The sequence below is a fragment of the Marmota flaviventris genome, chromosome X (genome assembly GCF_047511675.1).
Source record: "Marmota flaviventris isolate mMarFla1 chromosome X, mMarFla1.hap1, whole genome shotgun sequence".
Classification (NCBI taxonomy): domain Eukaryota; kingdom Metazoa; phylum Chordata; class Mammalia; order Rodentia; family Sciuridae; genus Marmota; species Marmota flaviventris.
The window spans coordinates 25,271,613-25,293,024 of NC_092518.1; the positions used below are offsets into that span (position 1 = coordinate 25,271,613).

The 21,412-nt window shown below is 33.8% G+C and overlaps 1 protein-coding gene across 8 annotated transcripts in view; it reads right to left on the reverse strand.

The window, feature by feature from the left end:
- The window catches only part of Dmd (dystrophin), a 2,062,171-nt gene that overhangs the window by 626,328 nt on the left and 1,414,431 nt on the right, over positions 1-21,412 (reverse strand). For 7 of the 8 annotated variants that reach the window (XM_071606751.1, XM_071606753.1, XM_071606749.1 and 4 more), the window contains one exon: positions 410-527. In XM_071606751.1, coding sequence (XP_071462852.1) covers positions 410-527 — 118 coding nt within the window. Of the gene's footprint in view, positions 1-409; positions 528-4,379; positions 4,396-21,412 lie in introns of those variants that run through there. The other variant, XM_071606754.1, reaches the window with a different exon arrangement.

Below are 21,412 nucleotides of genomic sequence, written 5' to 3' on the forward strand. Positions count from 1 at the left end.
GATATTACACAATGGGGCATCAAAGGAGCAGAAACACTAGGAAGCAACTTATTGGTTGGACTAACCACCAAGAATATGAAGGAGTGACTACTATCTCTATGGATGCCAACCCAGAAATATGACAAGTAACGAGCAAATGTTCTGCCATACTATGCTCACCATGTCCAGCACACTATGCCTTGTAACTATATAAGCCCTGAATTGATGAAAATTATATTTCTTCTGTATAGTGAAATTAGATTCAGTTATTGAAAGCTAACATTATGGATTGAAAATCTTTTTCAGTGTCATAGTTACAATTCACAATTATTTCACACTATTTTTGATAAATGTAATGGGAGTATATTAACTAAATTGTTATCCAAACTTTTTACCCATCTTGCCTTGAGTTTCCCATGCTTAGACTTACTTCGATCAGTAATAATTGTTCTAGCTTCTTGATTGCTGGTTTTGTTTTTCAAATTCTGAGCAGCAGTTATGAGTTCTTCCAACTGTGGGCGCCTCTGTTCCAAATCCTGCAGTGTTGCCTGAAAGAACAAATATCATTTAATATTGGGGCTCTTCAGCATTATGCTTTCCTTTTATGTAATACAAAGAAAAGTACAATTTTCAAACCAGCCAAAACACTTTTAGAAATCAAAAAGATGTTATTGGATATAAATCTTTACTGTGTAAGGCTTCATAGAAAATAATTGAACAAGAAATATGTTTCACTCTTAGACCCCAAATAATATTTCAAGTGAAAATCTTTGATTATAGATTTGCTTTACTATTGAAGAGCTTAGCTGGAGACATTTCAGAGTACATGGGTTTACATAAGCCAATATAAGAAATATAATTCTGAAATATAACAATGTGTTTAAAAGAAAGATAGTTATTTATACCTGTAATGTCATTCTGTGCGCTATCATAGATAAAGTGTATATTTATTTTAGAAACAGAAAGGCACAAAAGCGATTTAAGAGATATTACTTATTTAACTTCTTTGTACTTGATCTTCTTCATATGTAAAATGAAGAGATGAAGTAGATTAGTTAAATCAGTCTTTCCTCAAAGTTGCCTGTCTATAAAAAAATCACCCAAATGCCTTTGCTCCATCCCAGGACTAATGAATTGTAGGGGAAATCACTGAAAATCTGATTTTTGTTGTTATTGTTGTTGTTATAGGGGATTGAACTCAGGGGCACTTGACCACTAAGCCACATCCCCAGCCCTATTTTGTATTTTATTTAGAGATAGGGTCTCACTGAGTTGTTTAGTGCCTCACCTTTGCTGAGGCTAGCTTTGAACTCGCAATCCTCCTGCCTCAGCCTCCTGAGCCCCCGAGATTACAGGTGTGCACCACCATACCCAGCTAAATCAGCATTTTTAAATAAATTCTGTATTTTTATGATCAGTCAAGTTTGGAGAGCATCAGACTCTAGATGTTAGTATACTCTTCTCTAGCATAAATTACTTTGATTTAATACTGCTTTAAATAAAAATAACAGAATGAAGCCAACAACTTTTGAATTTACAGATAGCAATGCTAATTATTAAGAAATTCATCTTCTATTTCAAACGTTCATCTACTCTGTCAGACTAAGAGTCTCTCTATACTAAAGGGTCAAAATTTCTCCCAAATATATTAAAAATTATATATCTCTTTCTGCTGGTTTAAAAACTAAGTTTTATTTTAATTATGGAAAATAAAATTAATATTTACTTGTAGTTTACCATCATTCTGTGATAGATGTTTTACCCATACTTTCTAATTTTTAGTCTCATAATAACTATACTAATAACCATGCCAGAAATTCTGTCAGATTTTAAATATGATGTTCTTTCTACTACCATGTTAGAGTGATGAAAGTGAAGAGATGAAATGTGGTGAACAGTAATAATTGTGAAATAGTAATCTATTATGCCCTTTGACTTTTACTGATTTTTCTAAGGATTTTGTTTTTGAAAAGGCCAAATTTGATCATTCTATAGTGTTTCCTTTGTGAAGAGGTAGGGAGATAGGCTTTATGATTTAAGATCAATTGCTTTTGGTAATATTAAAATAATGAGGAAAACCTATCCAAATATCGTACATCTATTTTGAGCATTTCTCTCTCTCTCTGTATTGAAAAATTGGAGGGGCTAACTTGTAACAAATTTTCTGCATTTGTAATCTGTGATTGCTCAAAAGAAAAATTTAATTTTCAGGTTCCTAAGTTTTATGGTTTCTTTACATAAAAGTGTGTTTGAAATATGGAACAAGTTGTCAAAGATAGCTATTGAAGTAAGTAGCATAAGTAAGTTAGAGAGTATTGAACAAATTTAAAGTAGGGAGTGTATAGTAGCATATAGATCTTATGAAAGAAGATGTTTTTGGGGGTTGGAATGTTAACTTCTGGTCATCTGTGACACAGTAAGCTGAAAAGGTGATTTGTAAGTGTCTATCATAAATGTTTAAATACATTTAATAGAGCTTTTTTAAAATACAGACTTAACCAGAAACCTCAGATAGTCAAATCTCTACCTTAAATGTAATAAATGACTTAAATATACATAGTAACTGGAATATATAAAATCATTCATTTACTCATTCTGTCATGCTGATATATATTTTTCAGGAGTTAGGTGCTATTAAAGGGGCTATGTATGCTGCACTGAACAAATGTATTGGGTATGGTATACAGTTTAAATGAAAAGCTGTGTTTAATACTTGATAATTTTTATATAAAATATTTTATTTATTGTTATTTTTATTTGATTTAGTATTAGTTCCTCCCTAAAAAAAACAGACTATTACTTGCTTTCCACTTTTAGAAACTTTCCTCAAGGTCTGCTACACATTTTTCTTCTTTTAGGATTTCAAAGTTCATTTGAGAAGTATGTTGTAAAAGTAACGCGATCAACTTTAATCTGAACTTTCCCAGACTCTAAATTAAACCTGACCACAATGAACAGCTTTTACTGCTGAAATTAGCAAGCATGTCAATTTAGACTTAAAACAAGCCATTTTCCTCTCTAATGAACAAAATAGGTCTCAGGGTATTGTGAAACCTGTTCTCTAGTTGGGTGATTCTCTAATTCTGCTGACAGACACATGTTTTATAAGCACCTGAGAAGATTATTAATGACATCCTTTGAAGCAGCCTCCTTAAAAGGAGATTTGCAACTGAAATACAACTATGAATTTATAAAGTATTTCTAAACAAAATTGCCAATCTTCCATCCCACTCATTGATCAACATACATGAACATTCATTTCAAAAACAAACTGTAAAATACTAATCTATTTGCTATGAAATTTGTCATATACTTTTTTTACTCTTTATTTAGTGTTTTCTCTGTATAGTACAATGGAAATTTTCTCCTTTGATTTCCTTTCCAGAAATACAGGGAAAGATTTGAAGATGGCATACACCTAAGATATTATAAAACAATATTATAAATGAACAGAACACAAGCATATGGTTAAAGCTTTATTTTCAATTGGTTTTCTTTTATTTTTTTATTGGTTGTTCAAAACATTACAAAGCTCTTGACACATCATATTTCATACATTTGATTCGAGTGGGTTATGAACTCCCATTTTTACCCCATATACAGATTGCAGAATCACATCGGTTACACATCCACGTTTTTACATATTGCCATACTAGTGTCTGTTGTATTCTGCTATCTTTCCTATCCTCTACTATCTCCCCCCTCCTCTCCCATCTTCTATCTCTAATTTGGTTTTCTTTTAACTGTATTCTACTTATTTGCCATTAAAATTTATTTGAGTTGACATCTTAGTTTTGTAATTCCACAACTTCTAAAACACAGTGACCTTCATCTTTATTCTATGGAGCTATGCAAAGGTGAGAGAAACTTTGGATCTAATCATTATTCAAACTTACTTATCCCCAAAATATTCATCTTCAAAATTTTGGTCTGGGGTGATAGGTCAGTGGTAGAGCACTTGCTTCACATGTGCAATGCCCAAGTTTGATCACTAGCACCAATCCCCCACACAAACCTGTTCTATGTCCACAGTTAGCTATCTCTATCAGATGTTACTCCCTCAAGTATATTGCTTCTACTCTAATATTCATCCTTACATGAGCTCTGGTCCTCTTCTGTTGTTCAATTTCCTCATTTCAGCTGTAGTCATATTCAACAAATAGAATATTAAAGGTGCTTATTTATTTATTTGATATGAGCCCAGATATTTATTACACAAATAACTTATATGAACAAAACTAAAGCCATTACATGCTTAGCAGTACTTAAGCATGATTATTGCATCTACATAGATTCTATCATTCTTGAAGGAAACAAAATACAGGAAAAGGAAGGAATCAATGCTATTTCTAAGGAATCATAAGCCAGCTACTGGGCTTTACTAAAAAAAAAAAGCTTACCCCTTGGAGAGGAGAATTCATCATGGATTCCACTAGCTGGGCAAAGATGGAGAGAAAAAAAAATCTTCAAATACAAAGTGAATCAGAAGTCTTTAATTCTACTAAATCCCCCCAGGGTTGAGAGAAGTGGTTATAAATAACAATCTTATGAAAGAGGGAATTAAACAGTGAAACTATACATACTATAAGTAGGTCATTTTAGGCTCTTAGAAAAAATTACGATTCATTATTGCATTTGTTAAAATGAAATTCTTCATAAATAGTACTAAAATAGAAAACTCTATATGCTGACTTGAATATTTATTTATATGTCTAAGACTTCAACATGTTATATTTTTCCATTTTTTCACAAAAAATCGACAATCTTCCTGCAGTTACAGTTAAAAGCTCAAGGCTATGGTCAACTGTTGCTATTTTTCAGGAAATAAACATGAATTAAGCTTCAAGGTAATAACGTTAAATCTCTTATTTACAACTTAAAAAAATTGACATTCAAGATTGACAGGGTAAAATAGTTTATAGAGCCCTTTTATACATGGAAAGAGAATAAGCAGTTAAGTCGGGTGGGTACTAAATTGTAGCCTTTCTAGTAACTGAAAGGGCTTTACCTTTGAGGATGCTAATCATCTGTCTAACTTTTAACTGCCTCACTGAGCACCTTCATTCTAGCTTCTAGTCTTGCATTAGCTGCTACTCCAAATAGATTGGCCAAATCCAAAGTTGTCTTTATTGCCCTCTGCTTCCTCACTTCTCATTTACGTTTTAAATGGACTTGGCTATTTTCCTATTTGGCATAACTTCCCTATTTTTCTCCTAGTGTTCTACCAGCACTTCCATTGGTTAGAAGGTATTTCCCTTCTAACAATGATTATCCTTTTGACTTTTATTCATTAAAGAAATACTTTCTTAAAGAAAAATTTAGTTTTATAGAATTTTAAACTCACAGAAGACTTGCAACAATGGTAAAAGAACTCCCAAGAACCCTTCAGCCAGATTCATCAATTGCTAAATTTTACCACATTTTACTTATCACTCATAGTTCTCTTAGTATCTCTGTGTATAGTACCTGTATATTTATTATGTATATATTTTTTTCTGAAGCATTTGAGAATGATTTGCAGATTTCATTACCCTTTATCCTTAAGTACTTCCATAGTTATTTCACAAGAACAAAGGCATTCTCTTACATAACCTCAGCTCAAGTTCAAAGTCAGGAAATTTAACATTACTTTTGTACTATAATCTTATCCACACACTTTGCTCCGAGTATGACAATTACCTCATTAATGGCCTTTATAGCTACATTTTCATTTCCTGGTCTAAGCTCATGCACTACACTTAGTTGTCACATCTCCTCAGTCTTCTTTAATCTAAAATATTTATTTGCCTTTCTTTGACTTTCATAACATGGATACTTTTGAATAACAGAAACCAGATATTTTGTAGAATGTCCCCCAATTTGAGTTTCAGCAAGCATTTTTCAGTGCTTCTGTTATGTTAACCATTGAACTAGGCAGAGGGGATAGGGCGATGCAGGAGAAAAAAAAATTATTTTCTCAAAGAGAAAATTAATTAATAGTGAGGAAAAACAGTAAGCAAGTACTTATAATAAACTCAGATGGGTATTATAGTAGTGGAACCACAGGGGCTATCAAAGCATATGGTAGTAATAGCCAACAAATTTTAGGGATCAAAGAGGGTATTCTGGAGGAATCCAGATTAAACTATCTTCAGCCATTTATCTAAGTAATATAAAATGGTTTTAAATATCTGCTTCCGATACCCACTGTGGTGACCTAGAGAACATGAAAACCTTTTTCTACTGGTACCTAATGACTGAGGACCCCAGTTGGTATATGCTGAAATCCATCACTGCACTGGACTGAAACCAAGCTTACCACACAGACTGTTCCTCACCAATGTCTGAATGTGGTGGAGATACCAAGGCAAAGCCTTTCTTGAGAGACATGGGACTCCTCCCTGACTTTGGTTCAATAACTTCCAAACAACTTTGTTGAATCTTCCTTAGAAGGGATAGAGCACTAGCATATTTCCACTCAACCTCTTCTTCCTTTTCCCTTCATTTGAGATCAGATCAAATCTCTTTCTACTGGCTTTCTTACCTTGCCTGGCTTTCTCCTTGTTTCCTTTCACAAAGATATTTCCACTAATAAAATATTTCCCCCTTTTATCCTATCATGGCACATACAATCTCAAGCCCTAACACACCTACTTTTACTCCTCTACACCCTAAGCCTCTCACATCAACTCTTTAATTCCATATCACAAGATGATTTCATGACACCATCACCTAAAAGTGTTATTTTCAATTGAACATTAGTGACACAGGTCTCCTCATACATCCCAGGTGTTGAGCTTTATTTTTTAGGGTTAGAAAGCTAATTTGTTTGTTTGTTTATTCTAATCAGTTATACACGACAGAAGAATGTTCTTTGGTTCATTGTACATAAATGGAGCACAATTTTTGACTTCTCTGGTTAGTAGGGTAACACCATTTGTGCAATCATACATGCACCTAGGGTAATTATGCGGGTTGACCTTTTACTTATTTATTTACTTATTCATTTATTTGATTACTGCATTATTGTTATACATAATAGTTGGGTTCATTTTGACAAAATCATACATTCATGGAAACTGATTTACTTCATTTTAGTCCCAGAACTCATCCCTGTTTTTCCTCTTTCTATTCTTCTTCCTCTATTCCACTGGTCTTCTTTTCACTAGTTTATTTATTTTTGACTGGTGCCTTATAGATATACATAAAGGTATAATTCACTATGGTATATTTATACATGCACATAATATCATTTTGTTCAATTTATTACACATTTCCTCCCCTTTCCTGTCCCTTCTCCCTCCCTCTCAATACCCTTCTCTTCCACTGATGTTCCCTATATCTTTATGATATCTTATCACCTGTCATTTTTTTCCCTTATTTTGCTTTAGCTTCCACATATGAGAGAAAACTTTTGACCCTTGACTTTCTGAGTCTGGCTTATTTCACATAGGAAAATGTTCCCAGTTTCTTCCATTTACCAAAAAATGCCACGATTTCATTCTTCTTCATGGCTGAGTAAAACTCAAATGTGTATATATACCATGTTTTCTTTATCCATTCATCTACTTATGGACATCTGGGCTGGTTCTATAGCTTGGCTATTGTGAATTGTGCTACTATAAACTTTGATGTGACTGTATCATTACATTATGCTGATTTTGAGTTGTTCTGATAAATACTAAGGAGTGGGGATAGCTGGGTCATATGATGGTTCCATGCCTAGTTTTTTTGAGGGTCTCCACAGTGCTTTCCATAGTGATTGTACTAATTTGAAGTTTCAACAATGTGTTAATTTTAATACTCAATTCAAGTACATTAGTATTTTTAATTACATCCATTTAGAAACTTTTCCCAATTTTCTTAAGGGCCAAACCATTATTTTCAATGAGCCCAGAATTTAATTGGAGTAAGTGAAGATTATTTAGATATAGTAAAATGATAATGGTGGGGTTCCATTATGCATATGTAGCTCAAGAAATCTAGGATATTTAAACAAATCACCAAGAATCCTTTGTATGTAACAACCACTAGGCTTTCTGGAAGACATGGCAAAAGGATCTTTTGGGCAAGTTAAGACAAAAATATAGTGACTTCGCTGTGTGAGAATTTCCCTGGATAGGCAGAGACCTCAATCAAGTTTTTTGAGTGTGCAACTTGTGCAATTATACAAGTGTCTGCGTTAGATGAGTTTCATGATGGGTTTAATGCTTTGCTGTTGCCATCAGAAAATTTTAAATAATTTTCTTAATAAGTGCCCTATATTTTTATTTTTCACTGTAACCTGCAAATTATATACTGATCCTAAACTCTAAGGTTTGTAAAGAATTAAAAATTGAGTATCTCGGCTCAAACACTGGTTAATTGTTGATGGAAAAGAACACATTTGCACATGAATTAAATTATGTCAATTAAATGTCTCTTGTTTAGCTCCTGGGGATGTATTCTGAAAAGAGGAATCATGCCAGGTATAGTGGTACACACCTGTAATCCCAGAAGCTCAAGAGGCTGAGGCAAGAGGATGGTGAGACTAATCAAAATTGAGGTGAGACCTTGTCTCTAAACAAAATACAAAATAAGGCTGGGGATGTGGCTCAGTGGTCGAGTGCCCCTGAGTTTAATCCCCTGTCACCACATCCCCCCCCCCCACACACACACACAAAAAAAAAAAAAGACAAGAAAGAAAAGAGCAATCATGAACTAAATGTTTTTGGGGTAGAAAATATTCTGGCTTCAGGAAATGATTATATACTAAGTTAGTCAGGGTTCTTGCATTCAACAAATGCCCTATTCAAATGGGGACAGGAAGTCTTTCCTCCCCAAGTCTTAAAAAGCTTAGGATAGGAGCTACAGGGAAAAGACATCCTGCTAGCAGCTGTAGCTGTCAGCAGAAAGACCTGAGCACCCCTTAACTCACTGTCCTTTCACCTGCTGATCTACTGGTACCACCCACTTAAGGACCTTGGCAACAGACAAGCAATCCCACTGTTGCTACCTATATTGTTCGGCCTCCTAGGGTAGAACAAGAAGCTAGAGTGGATATAAAATAGAATCCAGCAAAGATACCAAAGTGAATAATGATGGTGTTAAAAACTACTAAAAGGAAACAGCTATAGGAATGATCACATGTGAGAATTCTCAGGAAAGACTTTATATAAGAGATGGTCCTATAGTTGAGCCTTGAGAAATTTGGATAGGACATGAGGAGGAGAAAAAGTATAAGCTAAGGCATAAAAATGAAATAAAGTTTCATTGGGCCGCCTGGAGTCTATGATTCTTCAGAAATAATGGGAAATAAACTTAGATAGGCAGAGTGGAAGAGTTTATAGCTCACTTTCTATTTATTCAATTGGTACATAATAATTGTACTATGATTAGCTTTTTAAAAATTAGTTTGAATGTTTGGATTTTGTCACAAGGACAACTAGAAAGCAATGAATTCTGGAAAAACTGAAGTTACAGGAGCAAGCTTTTAGTAATCCCATACTTTGTACGTCATGTTCTTTCTGGTTGGGGTACCTTCCTCAGCTTTTGAACCATTCCTGGAAATAGAGTAAACAGATAGCCATAATAAGAAGTGTTGACTGACTAAATGACTAGATACACTAAAGGGAAGCAAGAAATGGATAATTATAATAGGAAAGATGTGGAAGTTACTAGAACACATGTCTCTGCTTCATGCAGTATTCCTTGGTAATATAAAAAATGACTGATATTTTGGGGTGTCTTTAAAAATAAAACGTATGACAGCCATTTAAGAAATTATTAAAAGTATTCAAACTCACAAAAGACAATAGAAAGAACTGTAAAATTTATTTCTCTATTTTTCTGTAATGATGGTTTTGTTATTTGTTGATATTCCTAGGGGCTTAAAAACATATCATAAGACTACCAAATTTGATTCCTACCTTGTAAATGTATAATGACAAACTAATCTACTATTAGTGTGTCATCTTTAAAATAAATCCCTTCCCTTTCAAAAAAGAGATTAAGATGGTCCTTTTCAAGCTATTGTGTTGCAAGAAACTTAAGGGGATTGATTTACTTGTCATTTCATAAAACCCTTAACATGCAAAAATAAAAACTTTCTGTCACAAAGCCAGTAAATAATGTGGTCTAAATTGGGGATCATGAAGCACAATTTCAAAGTCAAGAAAAAAGAAGAATTTTAAGCTACAATTTGTTGATAATGATTTGCAAATACATTTCTAAACAGATACAAAGCCTGATGATATTTTTAGCTATACAACATTAGATCTGTTATTCTACATTGCTCACATTTCTTGAAACCCTATTGTTCTATAAATTTAGCATATTGACAAAAGATAATTAGGGCAGTTTTAAGACCAGTTTTTGTCATGTTCATCACATTTGCAGCCTTTTGAGGTTATGACCAAATAACATAAGCAATATAATAATTTCTCCACATATATATTTTTATAGGAAAGGGAAAATAAAACTTTTTACCATATACATATTTGGGGATTATTCCTGCAATTTTCCCAGTATTTATTTCTTGTTCTATCTTGAATAACATCATTTTGGAGTCCTCCTAATTTCAACAGATCAAGATAAATTCTCAGTTCTTCAGAGCACTCCATATTGCAAATTGATTCACAAGTTAATCAAATTAATATAATAGAGGATTAAATTATAAGTTCACAATAGTGAAATGTAACAATCTGAGGGCATTATTTATAATATTTTGTTTTGGTACAGAACACTCTTTATTTTGTATCCTAAAGATACTGTCAAAGTCTGTAGAAACTCCAGATAAAAGCAGCAGCAGCTGATAGGTAATTAATTCTTGATTGATCAAGTAAGCAGGAAATATATATGAACAGAAACTTATCCACAATGTGTACAGTAAGGTATTATGTACAGTAAGGTATGCCTATGGTTGTCAATGGATGGACATAAAAGGGTCTCCATAGTTAAGTTAATTAACTTTTGATGTAGTTAGGGAGATGACCTTCAGGTCTATCTATGTGTGCTCACACATGCATTTACCCAATAATAGAAGACAATATGTAAGTGACAAATGAAATAATCTATAGACCACAGACTTTATACTAATGGGATTCTCAAGAATGGAATTTTAATGTGCCCACATTCAGGAAATGTGGCACAGACAAGAAAGAATCTGAACTGCAACCTGGAGAATGAATAGGATTGATGAGAAACTAATGATGAGGGAGAAGAAATTTCAGGAGAAACGGTGGACTTAAAACAGAGTTATTGGGAAAGAGGAAAGCTCTGTAGTGAGCAGAATTATGATGATTGTGATCAAGTTGGGCAGTGAGGCTGGGGCCAGAATGGTGGGCTCTGAACAACAGACGACCAAGTAAAGACATTATGTTGAAGGCAGTGGGGAATCATTGGAGGTTTTGGAACAGAGGAACACCACAAAAGTGGCATTTTAGAAATATTAAACTTGCACCACTGCATCCAACGTTCTTTCCAAGACAGAACTGGAAAGCCAAATTGTAGCAGCCAGAAAAATCCTCATCTATCCCCTTTGATTAAATTTTCTGTCATGAAAACATGCAGAACATTTCTAATGTAACTTCATGCACCCTTTTATTTAAGGATAAAATAACAATTTCACTGCATACAAGTAAAATAAATTCAACCCCATTTGCTTATAAAAGCTGTCCCAGAGAATTATTAAACAAATTGCCAACCTCATTTGTAATAATATATTAAAATGAATGGGCATAGAAAGGGAGTGTAGTTTCAGTTTAGGAAAAAGTAAACATTCAGAGTGCTTTTATAAGTTCTTAAATTCCTGCTCTACAAGATAAACAGAGATGTTCAGAGTATGAGAGGAAAGTGGGATCTCTCCAGAAAAATAACTTCAAATATTATTATCAGTGGTGATAAGAATTATCAATATAATATTAATATGTCTCATTTTGTTAGCCTAACTTTGCAATGACCTTTTGTATCTATTACTGCATTAGACCTATATTATTTTTCTATGGGAAATGGGGGTGCTTCAGATAGTACCCTAATTTCTAGGAAAGAAGTACAGGAAGATTATACTAAACCCTTCAAAAATCAAAATTCAAGCAAACGAAAAGTTATGTTGAAATGTGTGTGGCCTTTCATGTTTTAAAAACATTTTAGAGATGCTATTTATTTGGGTACTGAGACAAGAGCCTTGGCATTCCTAGCCAATTGCAGCTATCAATAAACTGAGGCACAGGAATAGATGTTCCCATTCTGTGACACTACCTGCAGAAGGTAAATGAAGTAGAAAAATGAGTGATTATCTAGAGGTTATTACACTCATGTACACAGTTAATCAGAATAATTCAAGTCCTCTAAATCTCTTTTTCCTACTTCAAATGGTGGATATTAAGATTTGAATTATCAAAATAATTGGTACAGCGGTTCAATTCATGTTGTACATATAGGATAGAATTGGGCTCAGTTTATTCATCTGTAAAATGAGGATAATTACATTTATATCAACCAATCTTGGGGCAATTAAAGCAATAAATTTACCCATAAGAATTCAAGTACCTAAGGTAGAAATTAGTTAAATATGGCTAGTCTGGGTTTCTTTATGGGGACAGCATTTAAGAAATATGTTATGTATATTATATTTAACCCATGAGATCTCAACCTTATGGTTTCACCAAGTTCTGGATGCTACAAAACAAAGATAACATATGGTTAGGGAATCTCAGTGGCTTGGGAATCTCTGAGTTTTATTAATATAAAATAGAGTGTGTGTGTGTGTGTGTGTGTGTGTATGCATGCACCTGTGTGCACTCAAAAGAGGCAATATGCAAATGAAGAAGAGAGGTATGAACAACTCTATACCATATTTTTGCATCAAAATTTTATAATGTATACCATTTGAATATATATACATATATATGCACATATATATAAATGGAAAAATGCTTAACAATTGGTTATCATTCTTCAAAATAAACAACATTCTTTGTACACTTCTTCACCAGTCGTTTCTGAGATTGACATTAATCTATTTCTTCACAGAAATTATATGACTGGGAAAAAGATAAAAAAAATGCCTTTGATTGGGTGCTATGTATTTAAGCCCTGGTTTAGCTGTAAATCATTTGTGAAGATCATTTTTTGGTAGGTGAGTGGAGTTGCTATTACAGAGTGTTAATACACTTGCAGTGAAGTGTTGCTGGGGGTAGGAGGTGTTAGACATTGATCAGGAGCTTAAGATATGAGCTATTTATTTTTGCTGTTGTAAGAAAAAAGTCTCCATAATAAAGAATGATTCTGCTTCTCTATCAAAAAATACCCTTTTATGACATAAAAAGCTCTCTTCAGTAAACAAAGAACAGACTGTTATTGGGGGATATAAAAATTACAATAGAATATATTTCCCTATAGGAGCACAAAAGCCTTTAACTCAATTGGAATTTGCAGTATGACAGCTTTTAAAGGAGGGGGCATATTCTATGGGGAGGATCTCAGACATACTTTCCAAATTCCCTAGACCATACTAGTTCTTATCCTATAAAGACGAGTCTACATTAATACACTGTGCCAGTAAATCACACACTTGCACTGCAGTGGGAAAGGAGCTGAGCTTGGGGGGAGAATTGCTTTATGTGGCATAGTTCCAAGAATACACAAGTCTCAAATGAACCTGATTCTGAGGAATATGGAAACTTTATGTACTGTTTGATAGGAAAATATGTGCAGTTTCTAAACTGTGAGCTTCTAGATCTGCTCCAAGAGCAAATATAATCAGTTCTTAAATGGTTTTTGTAATATGGCATATTTAATCAAGCCATTTACATTATAGAGATGTGTTAAGTTTAATTCTCTGTTTTATTGGGAAGGTTGCTCATTATTAACACTAATTTCAATAAAATTCAAGTAATTTAAAAATAAGCAGTAATTCCTGCAGAAAGGTTTTAACAACAATTCTCTAACTAGACACTTTTCTGTTTTGTTTTCAGGTAAGCAAAATTGCTTACTCTTTGCTACCTTTTTACGCTTCAGTAGCATGAGATTCATAGGAGACAAAAATGATAATAGTAATAAATCACTACTGTGGGTTGGTTCCAATTTTCAGTACTTCAATGTTTCCCCCTCTTTTTCTCTGTCTTTGATATCGTAATGATCTGCCTTACTTTCAGGTGAAATTTTCTTTAAGATAGTCTTAAGGAGGCTAACGTTTCAATTCAAACTACAAAAGTAGGTATGCCAGAGGCAAAAAGTGAATTCCATGCTTTTGCTCAAAAAAGGATGTCACTGTACACAAGTATTTCAAAAGTAACAAATGCAACTTAAAGTACATGTATTAGTGAAGAAGGGTTGGGAATATTAAATATTTATATGGCAAGCAACAAGATGTGAGGTTAAAAATTACAAAAGATTAGGAAGATGAGAGATGTAACTGATAAAAACTTTTGGCTTAATAAATATCCATCTTGTAATTATTTTTCTTCCTATCTTGGGGATTGAACCCAGGGACTTATGCATGATAGACAAGTGCTCCAACATTGAGTACTTCCTCAGTTCACATTTTATAATCTTTTAGTAGTAATATCTGCCTCTAATCCCCATCTACTTAAAAGTAATTTTTACTGGAAATACCAATTAAAATTTTTCATGCTACTGTGTTAAAAAGTTCAGTGATTCTTCCTTGCCTTACAATTCAAACTCCTAAACATAACAATTATAATAACTACAAAATAACTAGTTATTATGCTTTTCCTATGTGCCAGATACTGTTGTAGGTATTTTATATATATAACTTAGAGCAACTGTGTGAGATAGGTACTCTTGTGCTGAACTGTAAGGCACAGAAAGGTTATGCAATTTACCAAAGGTCACAAAACTGAAAAGTCATGAAGGTGAATGAAATGGCCCACATCCTCCTATTTTGAGTGTTTTCCTCCATTATGTTTTAGCTACAATTTCTTAAGCAGGTATAATGTAACAGAACCTGGATTAGATGTTTTATCATAATTATTTAATCCTGACTATGACTCTTCCTATCTGGGTACTGCATCCATTTTTACACACACACACACACACACACACACACACAATAGGCTCAGAGAAGATTAAAAATTTCCCCAAAGACAGCTAGCTTATTATGTGTAGAACAGCATTTGCATTCAGATCTTTCTGACACCTAAGCCTAGCCCTGTCCATGTGTCACAAGCCTTCTCTACAGGCTACTCTGCTTCCTAATCTTAAATTTATTCTTCACTTTCCCTCCTCTAGGGCTTTGGTTCTCATGCCATCAAATCTAGCAATGCTTCATTGCAACCCCATTTCCAAAAAGAATTCAATGTGTTAAAACATTGAGGGGAAAAAAATCCTATACAATTGGTTCACTTCTCTTCATTTTGGAGAAATTTCCAATTCAATACTTGCCATTTATTTATTTATTTGTTTGTTTATTTACTTATTTATTGTTACAGGGATTGAACCCAGGGGAAGTTTACTACTGAGCTAAATCCCTAGCCATTTTTATTTTTAGATGAGATCTCTCTGAGTTGCTGAGGCTGCCCTAGAACTTGCCATCCTCCCATCTTAGCCTCTATTGTTATGGGTGTGTGCCACTGTGCCCGGTTTAAAGGAGTGGCCTATAAAATTTTTGAAAATGTACTTCTATTAGTAAAATATTGTGGCATATCTTCTGTGGCAGATTGCATTATTACACAAAATATTTGCTGCTACTCCCTGTTTAGGATTATATATCTCTACACTATTGATGTCAGCCTTGGTCAATAGATATACTTTGGCTAATGAAATTGATTACCAGTGATGTGCTGTATTTTTTTTAGTACTGGGGATTGATCCCAGAGGCTTTTACCTACTGATCCACATCCTCTAGACCTTTTTATTTTTTGACATAGGGTCTTGACAAATTGCTTAGGGCCTTGCTAAATTCCTGAGGCTGGCTTCAAACTTGGAATCCTCCTGTCTCAGCCCGAGTCACTGGGATTATAGGCATGTACCACCATGCCTAGCTGGATTTGCTTTTGTAAAAACTCTGTTTCATTGTTATTCCATACATATATTCAAATTAGTCATCTTTTTTAATACTGGAAATATGTATTTCTATGGTTAAAATGTAGTGGATCATGACATTATTTCTATTCCCTAGTTTCATTCCTTATCATTAAGGAAAAATAAACCTTATTAAGAAATCCTCTGCTGAAATTATGCAAAATTTGTTATTACTAAATATTCATGGCTATATTAGTTCCCTATGGCAGTTGTAACAAATTATTATAGACTTATGGCTTTAAAAAAAGCCAACATTGATTAGTTTGCAGTTCTAGAAGTCAGAAGTTTGAAAAGATGGAACTTATGGTCGAAAATTAAGGTGGTAGCAGAGCCTGTGTTCTTTCTGAAGAGTATAAGGGAAAATTCTTTTCCTTGTCTTTCCAGTTTCTTGAGTCTACCTGTATTGCTTGGCTTTTGGCTCTGCCCTTCATCTTCAAACACAGTATCAAAGCATCTTCTAATCTTTCTCTCTGACTCTGCTTATATCATCACATTGTCTTCTCTCTTATAAGAACCCTTTTGACTACATTGGAAACAGTCGAATAATCCAGGATAATAACCCCATCTCAACAACTTTAACTTAATCCCACCTGCAAAGTCCCTTTCACTATTTAAGGTAACATAACCAGAGATACCAGGGATTAGGATATGGACATCTCTGGGAAAAAGGGGCATTATGCAGCTTACTGCAATGTCTCTATGGTTACTTAACATAAAATGCTTTCACAATTTGACAATACTTCTTTAGGCTATTCTATAATCTGTGAAAGTCAGGAAAAAAAGTTATGAAATTCTATAGTGTATAGAGCACAGGGTGTAAAAAGCAGTGAGAACCTTGCTCTTTGTGGCTGACCTGGTTTAACCAATGGCCTCCACAGTTGGGACTGGTGTATTCTCATGTCTTCTTCACTCCCTTCCCAAAAGTCCATTTGAACTGAGATGTAACATTGAGCTCAAAAGAGTGTTTATATTGGAGACTAGGAATGTAGCTCAAGAGCACAGTGCTTGCCTTGCAAGCATGAGATCCTGGGTATGGTCCCCAGTACTGTGGCTAAAAAAAGAGAATAAATATTTTAAAAAGTTACATTAAAAAGAAAAAAATAATGGACTATAAGTCCTGAGGAAATTTGAGTGTTGCTATTTTGTGACAAGCAGGCCTCTAGGAGTGAAGCCTAGAAGAATTTCACAATAAAGCCCTTATATTTTAGGGAGTGATCACCTCCAGTAAAGGAAGGCTCACAGCTTTCTGGAATACAGAAATAACACTTTCCTCTTAGCTTGGCTTTCCTCATTCAACTTCTTTCTTCATTCTTCTCTCTCCACACCCACTCATAAACATTAGGCTTTCTTCCCAGCTGGCTCCCTCCCCCTTTTTCATTTTTAAACCTTATCTACTTTTTGATTCCTTTGCTCTGTAACAACTACTATGGAAAACCAGAATGCTTTTTATATTGTTACCATGGAGAAGACAATTTTCTCATCAAGGAAAGGAGGTGGTGCAGAGGGAAAGGGAAGAATCATGTATACAAAATTGAGAGTTAGTCTCTGTGTCTTTTCAACAATATCCAATTAAATCTTTTCACTTCCATACACAAAACAACAGTAACATGGTAGGTGGAAAATTTAGCTCAAAGATGTGAATGAATCAGTAGGCTCTGTGATAGTGTGCGGGAGGTATGAGGGAGGTAGGGATACAGACCTTCAATCTTGAAGTAGGGTACTAATGAACAATGATAACTGATAGATAATCACTACCAGATGTTTGAATAGATGCTGCTCTCTACCATTTTCTGGCAAATATCTTCAGAGTGGTGGTAGGTGGTTTTCTCTCAAATGATGAAATATAAACATGGACAAACAAAGCAGGTACAGGAAAGAGATCTATGAAATATTTCTTAAGGAAAAATTAAAACAACAGAATGCTATAAGGAAAGAGATGGAGAGCTTACCAATTCTCCCTTTTTCTTTTCTCCACTCTTCCCTATACAAGTTAAAAACAAAATGGAAGAAAATTCAAATATGGTATCATCTGGTGGTGAAACATCAGAGATATTTACTTAAGTCTATAATTTGATGTCTCAAACTCGGAAAAACAACCCTGCATATCCATAAATGTGCCAATATTAAAAAATACCTGAAAAACTGGTCATTAGAGACTTAGAATGATGGGGGACAGAGGATATAAAGAAGTTCAAAAGGGGGCACCTAAACACAGTTAAAGTAGAGAATTCCTTTTGGTTCTTCTTTATCACAGTAGGGTTACTATTGGTTAAAACAATCTATGATGTATTTAAATATGACTACAAGAATATGAAATTCCTAGCACATAAAAATGACTAATGGCTGAAGAGATGGAAATGCTTGTTACCCTGATTTTTATTTAATTATTACAATTATATATATGTATTGAATTACCATAATGTATATCATAAGGATGTACAAATATATCTCAAAAATTATAAAAAAGAATTGAATGATATTAATCTTCCTGTCCTAATTCACCTGAGCTGCATCATTCTTGAGCAAAGTAATTCTAAAATTTTTAAATGATGATGTTTTAAAATTTATAATAGATAAATCATCAAATCTTCAGAAGAATAAGCCTATATAAACTATGAATACAAAAATTGTGCATAAAGGCTTGGATCACAAGAGTGATCAAAGGAAAAATGCTATTAAAATGATAGAAGCCTACAGTTAAAATTCTGGTAGTGATGACATCAAGAACAAAAGATTGAAGCAGAAGCAACACTGTAATAAAGTTTCCTATGACCCTCTTTCCTTTCCCTTTACCTCTAGGTTTTAAAAATAATTAGTTTGCTTTCTATAACACAATGATGAACACTTTATATATAAAAAGACATATAGAGAACAAGAGATTATAATTTAAATCTATGGCATGGCTGTACCATACCAACTCACAGAGAAGTATAAAGGTTATCTTGTTGGCTCATTTGAATGAACTCTTTAAAGTTTTATAGTAAGTGTTTTGTAAAAAGAGAAACATTATTAGAAATACTTTTGACAAATTGAGTTAGATTATAACTAAACTTGGAGTTTCCATGAAGTCGGGAGAATGAGACTAGCAAATAGAGATCCTATTCCAGACTTTTGACTCATGTGTGGAACACCAGGAAACACAAAGTCAAAAGTCTACTTACAATCTCATTTGGATTCAGAGAAAATCCATGAGAGGCTGATCTGTGTATAATACATAGTTCTTTTTTTGGCAAAGCAAAACTGAAAAATACAGATAGATAAACAGGCAGGGAGAAATAGAGATGGAAGAGAGACTCACAGAGAGATTTAGAGGACACCATACATACTTATTTATTCCTGTTAGTCTGTTTTGCTTGCCCCAAAGGAAAAAAAAATATATTATGCCCAAATTGCAGACTATTAAACAAACAGATAGAAACTAAGATGATTTACATAAAAAGGAAACAATAAGCTCTTTTCACAGCACAAACTGAGAGTTTCATTAAGCAAAGTTGTGGGAAAAGCTACATATATTTTCAATCTCTTGGTTACTGCAGAATATGTAAATCCTATGCCCCATTACCCCCATACAAGCCAGGGAGATGTTCTTATATAATAGCATTTCATTCATGATTGAATTGACACCAAATGTTTGCCTCTTCACAATATACGCAGAGAATTTTTTGAGTTAGGGGCTTTTTTGTTTTGTTGTTGGATCACTAATACTAATCAAATTTCTGATGTAGTTAGGACATAAAAATGAAAGAAGTATCTCATTTGAAATATATGTTAATTATAATATGTTATGATGTCTGTAATGCACTTTAACATACTTTTTCATAGACAGTATGCAATACAACAACATGTTAGCAATCGGTTGCTAAAATCAGGAATTCATATGGGGGGATGGGGGTCAGAACTTAATCGGAAAGGTCAGACTCCTGAGACAGGTCCTACAAGAATTTTAACTGCTTTTATCACAGTCAACACCGGAGGCCTTACTAATGAGCAAACTGAATGTTACAAAGGAGTTTTCACTTATTAGTGTTATTTAAGAAATATGACTTGGTTAAAATATTTAAGAGCTATTCTTTACCTTTACAGGGATCAAGATAAAATCTAGCAACCTATAAAGCTTGTACTTTTTGTAATGGTGCCCAAGACTTTATGTCTAGACCATTCTGTTTCACCATATTGAATTCAAAGATTTTGGTTGCCTTCTCTACTGTTAAATGAATCCTGTCTCTGGATTATAGAATATTCTCATGGTGGCCTTGAATGAACCTTTGATACAGAGTGTGATGGTAACACCTGATAGTGAGAATATAGGAGAGTAATTAACCCTATCATACTAAGATTTTGTTATGTTCATCAACCAAAAATAACCTAATAGTGCACTTGCATAATAATATTGATCTAGAACAGTTCATAATATTGGGCAAGCCATGAACTTTAAAATAAGCTATAGTACAAAAGAGTATAACTATAAAAACAATTGTCCATAGTAACCTTCATTTCCTTCTTTTCTACAATACATTTGATTTTGTTCCCTGCAGTATAACATTAAATTTTTCTTTTGATTTCTTCATGGCTCTATTTATCCAACACAGTTTAATAACCAGATGTTTCAAACATTTTTATGTGTTTGTATACTATTTCTATCTTATGAATAATTTCACAGTCTTTACTTGCCTTTCATCTTGAGGTACCTACTCATATAATTACTTTTTTCTTTCTCCCCACAGTCCAAATAATAACCAGGCCTAGTAATTTAGTTAAGACATCAAAAGGCTAGTAAATACAATTTTCCTATGAAGTGTGCATGTGTAGGTATGTCTAAATTTATGTTCTGCAGTTTGTGTGGGAGAGTGGAGGAAGAGGGTGGGGGAGGAACAAGAAGGGGGTAAAAAGTCTGATCATTACAGATGAAAATAAATGAATTTATGAAGAAACAGGACTGTGTGAGATAATTTCCTCCAACTCTCAGGGCCTTATCTGGGGTTTTGAAATATTTCCTGAACTTTTCTTTTTTGGTGCTGAGATTGAACCTAGAGCCTTCAGTATGCTAGGCTTATGATCTAATGCTGAGCTATGCCCCCAGCCCTCTTTCTCTGACATTTTTAGCCTAACCATTTGACAAGTTCTTCATTGCCTTTCTGCTCAAGATTCATATTCCATATTATTGCTTATCTGGGTATCTGTGAAAATAGATACCTAGAGAAGCAATATGAAATGTGAAATTTTTGAGTGCTGACATTATGTTCAAAAAGTTTCAGATTTTGGATTTCTGGATTGGGAATGCTCAACCAGTAAAGTCTATGCAAATTTTCAAAATCTGAGAAACTATAAAATCTAAAACACTTCTATTCTTAAGTGCTTTGGATAAAGGTTTTTCAACTTGTATCATCTTTTCTAAGCAAACACATTATAATATAAATTATTTTCATTTCCC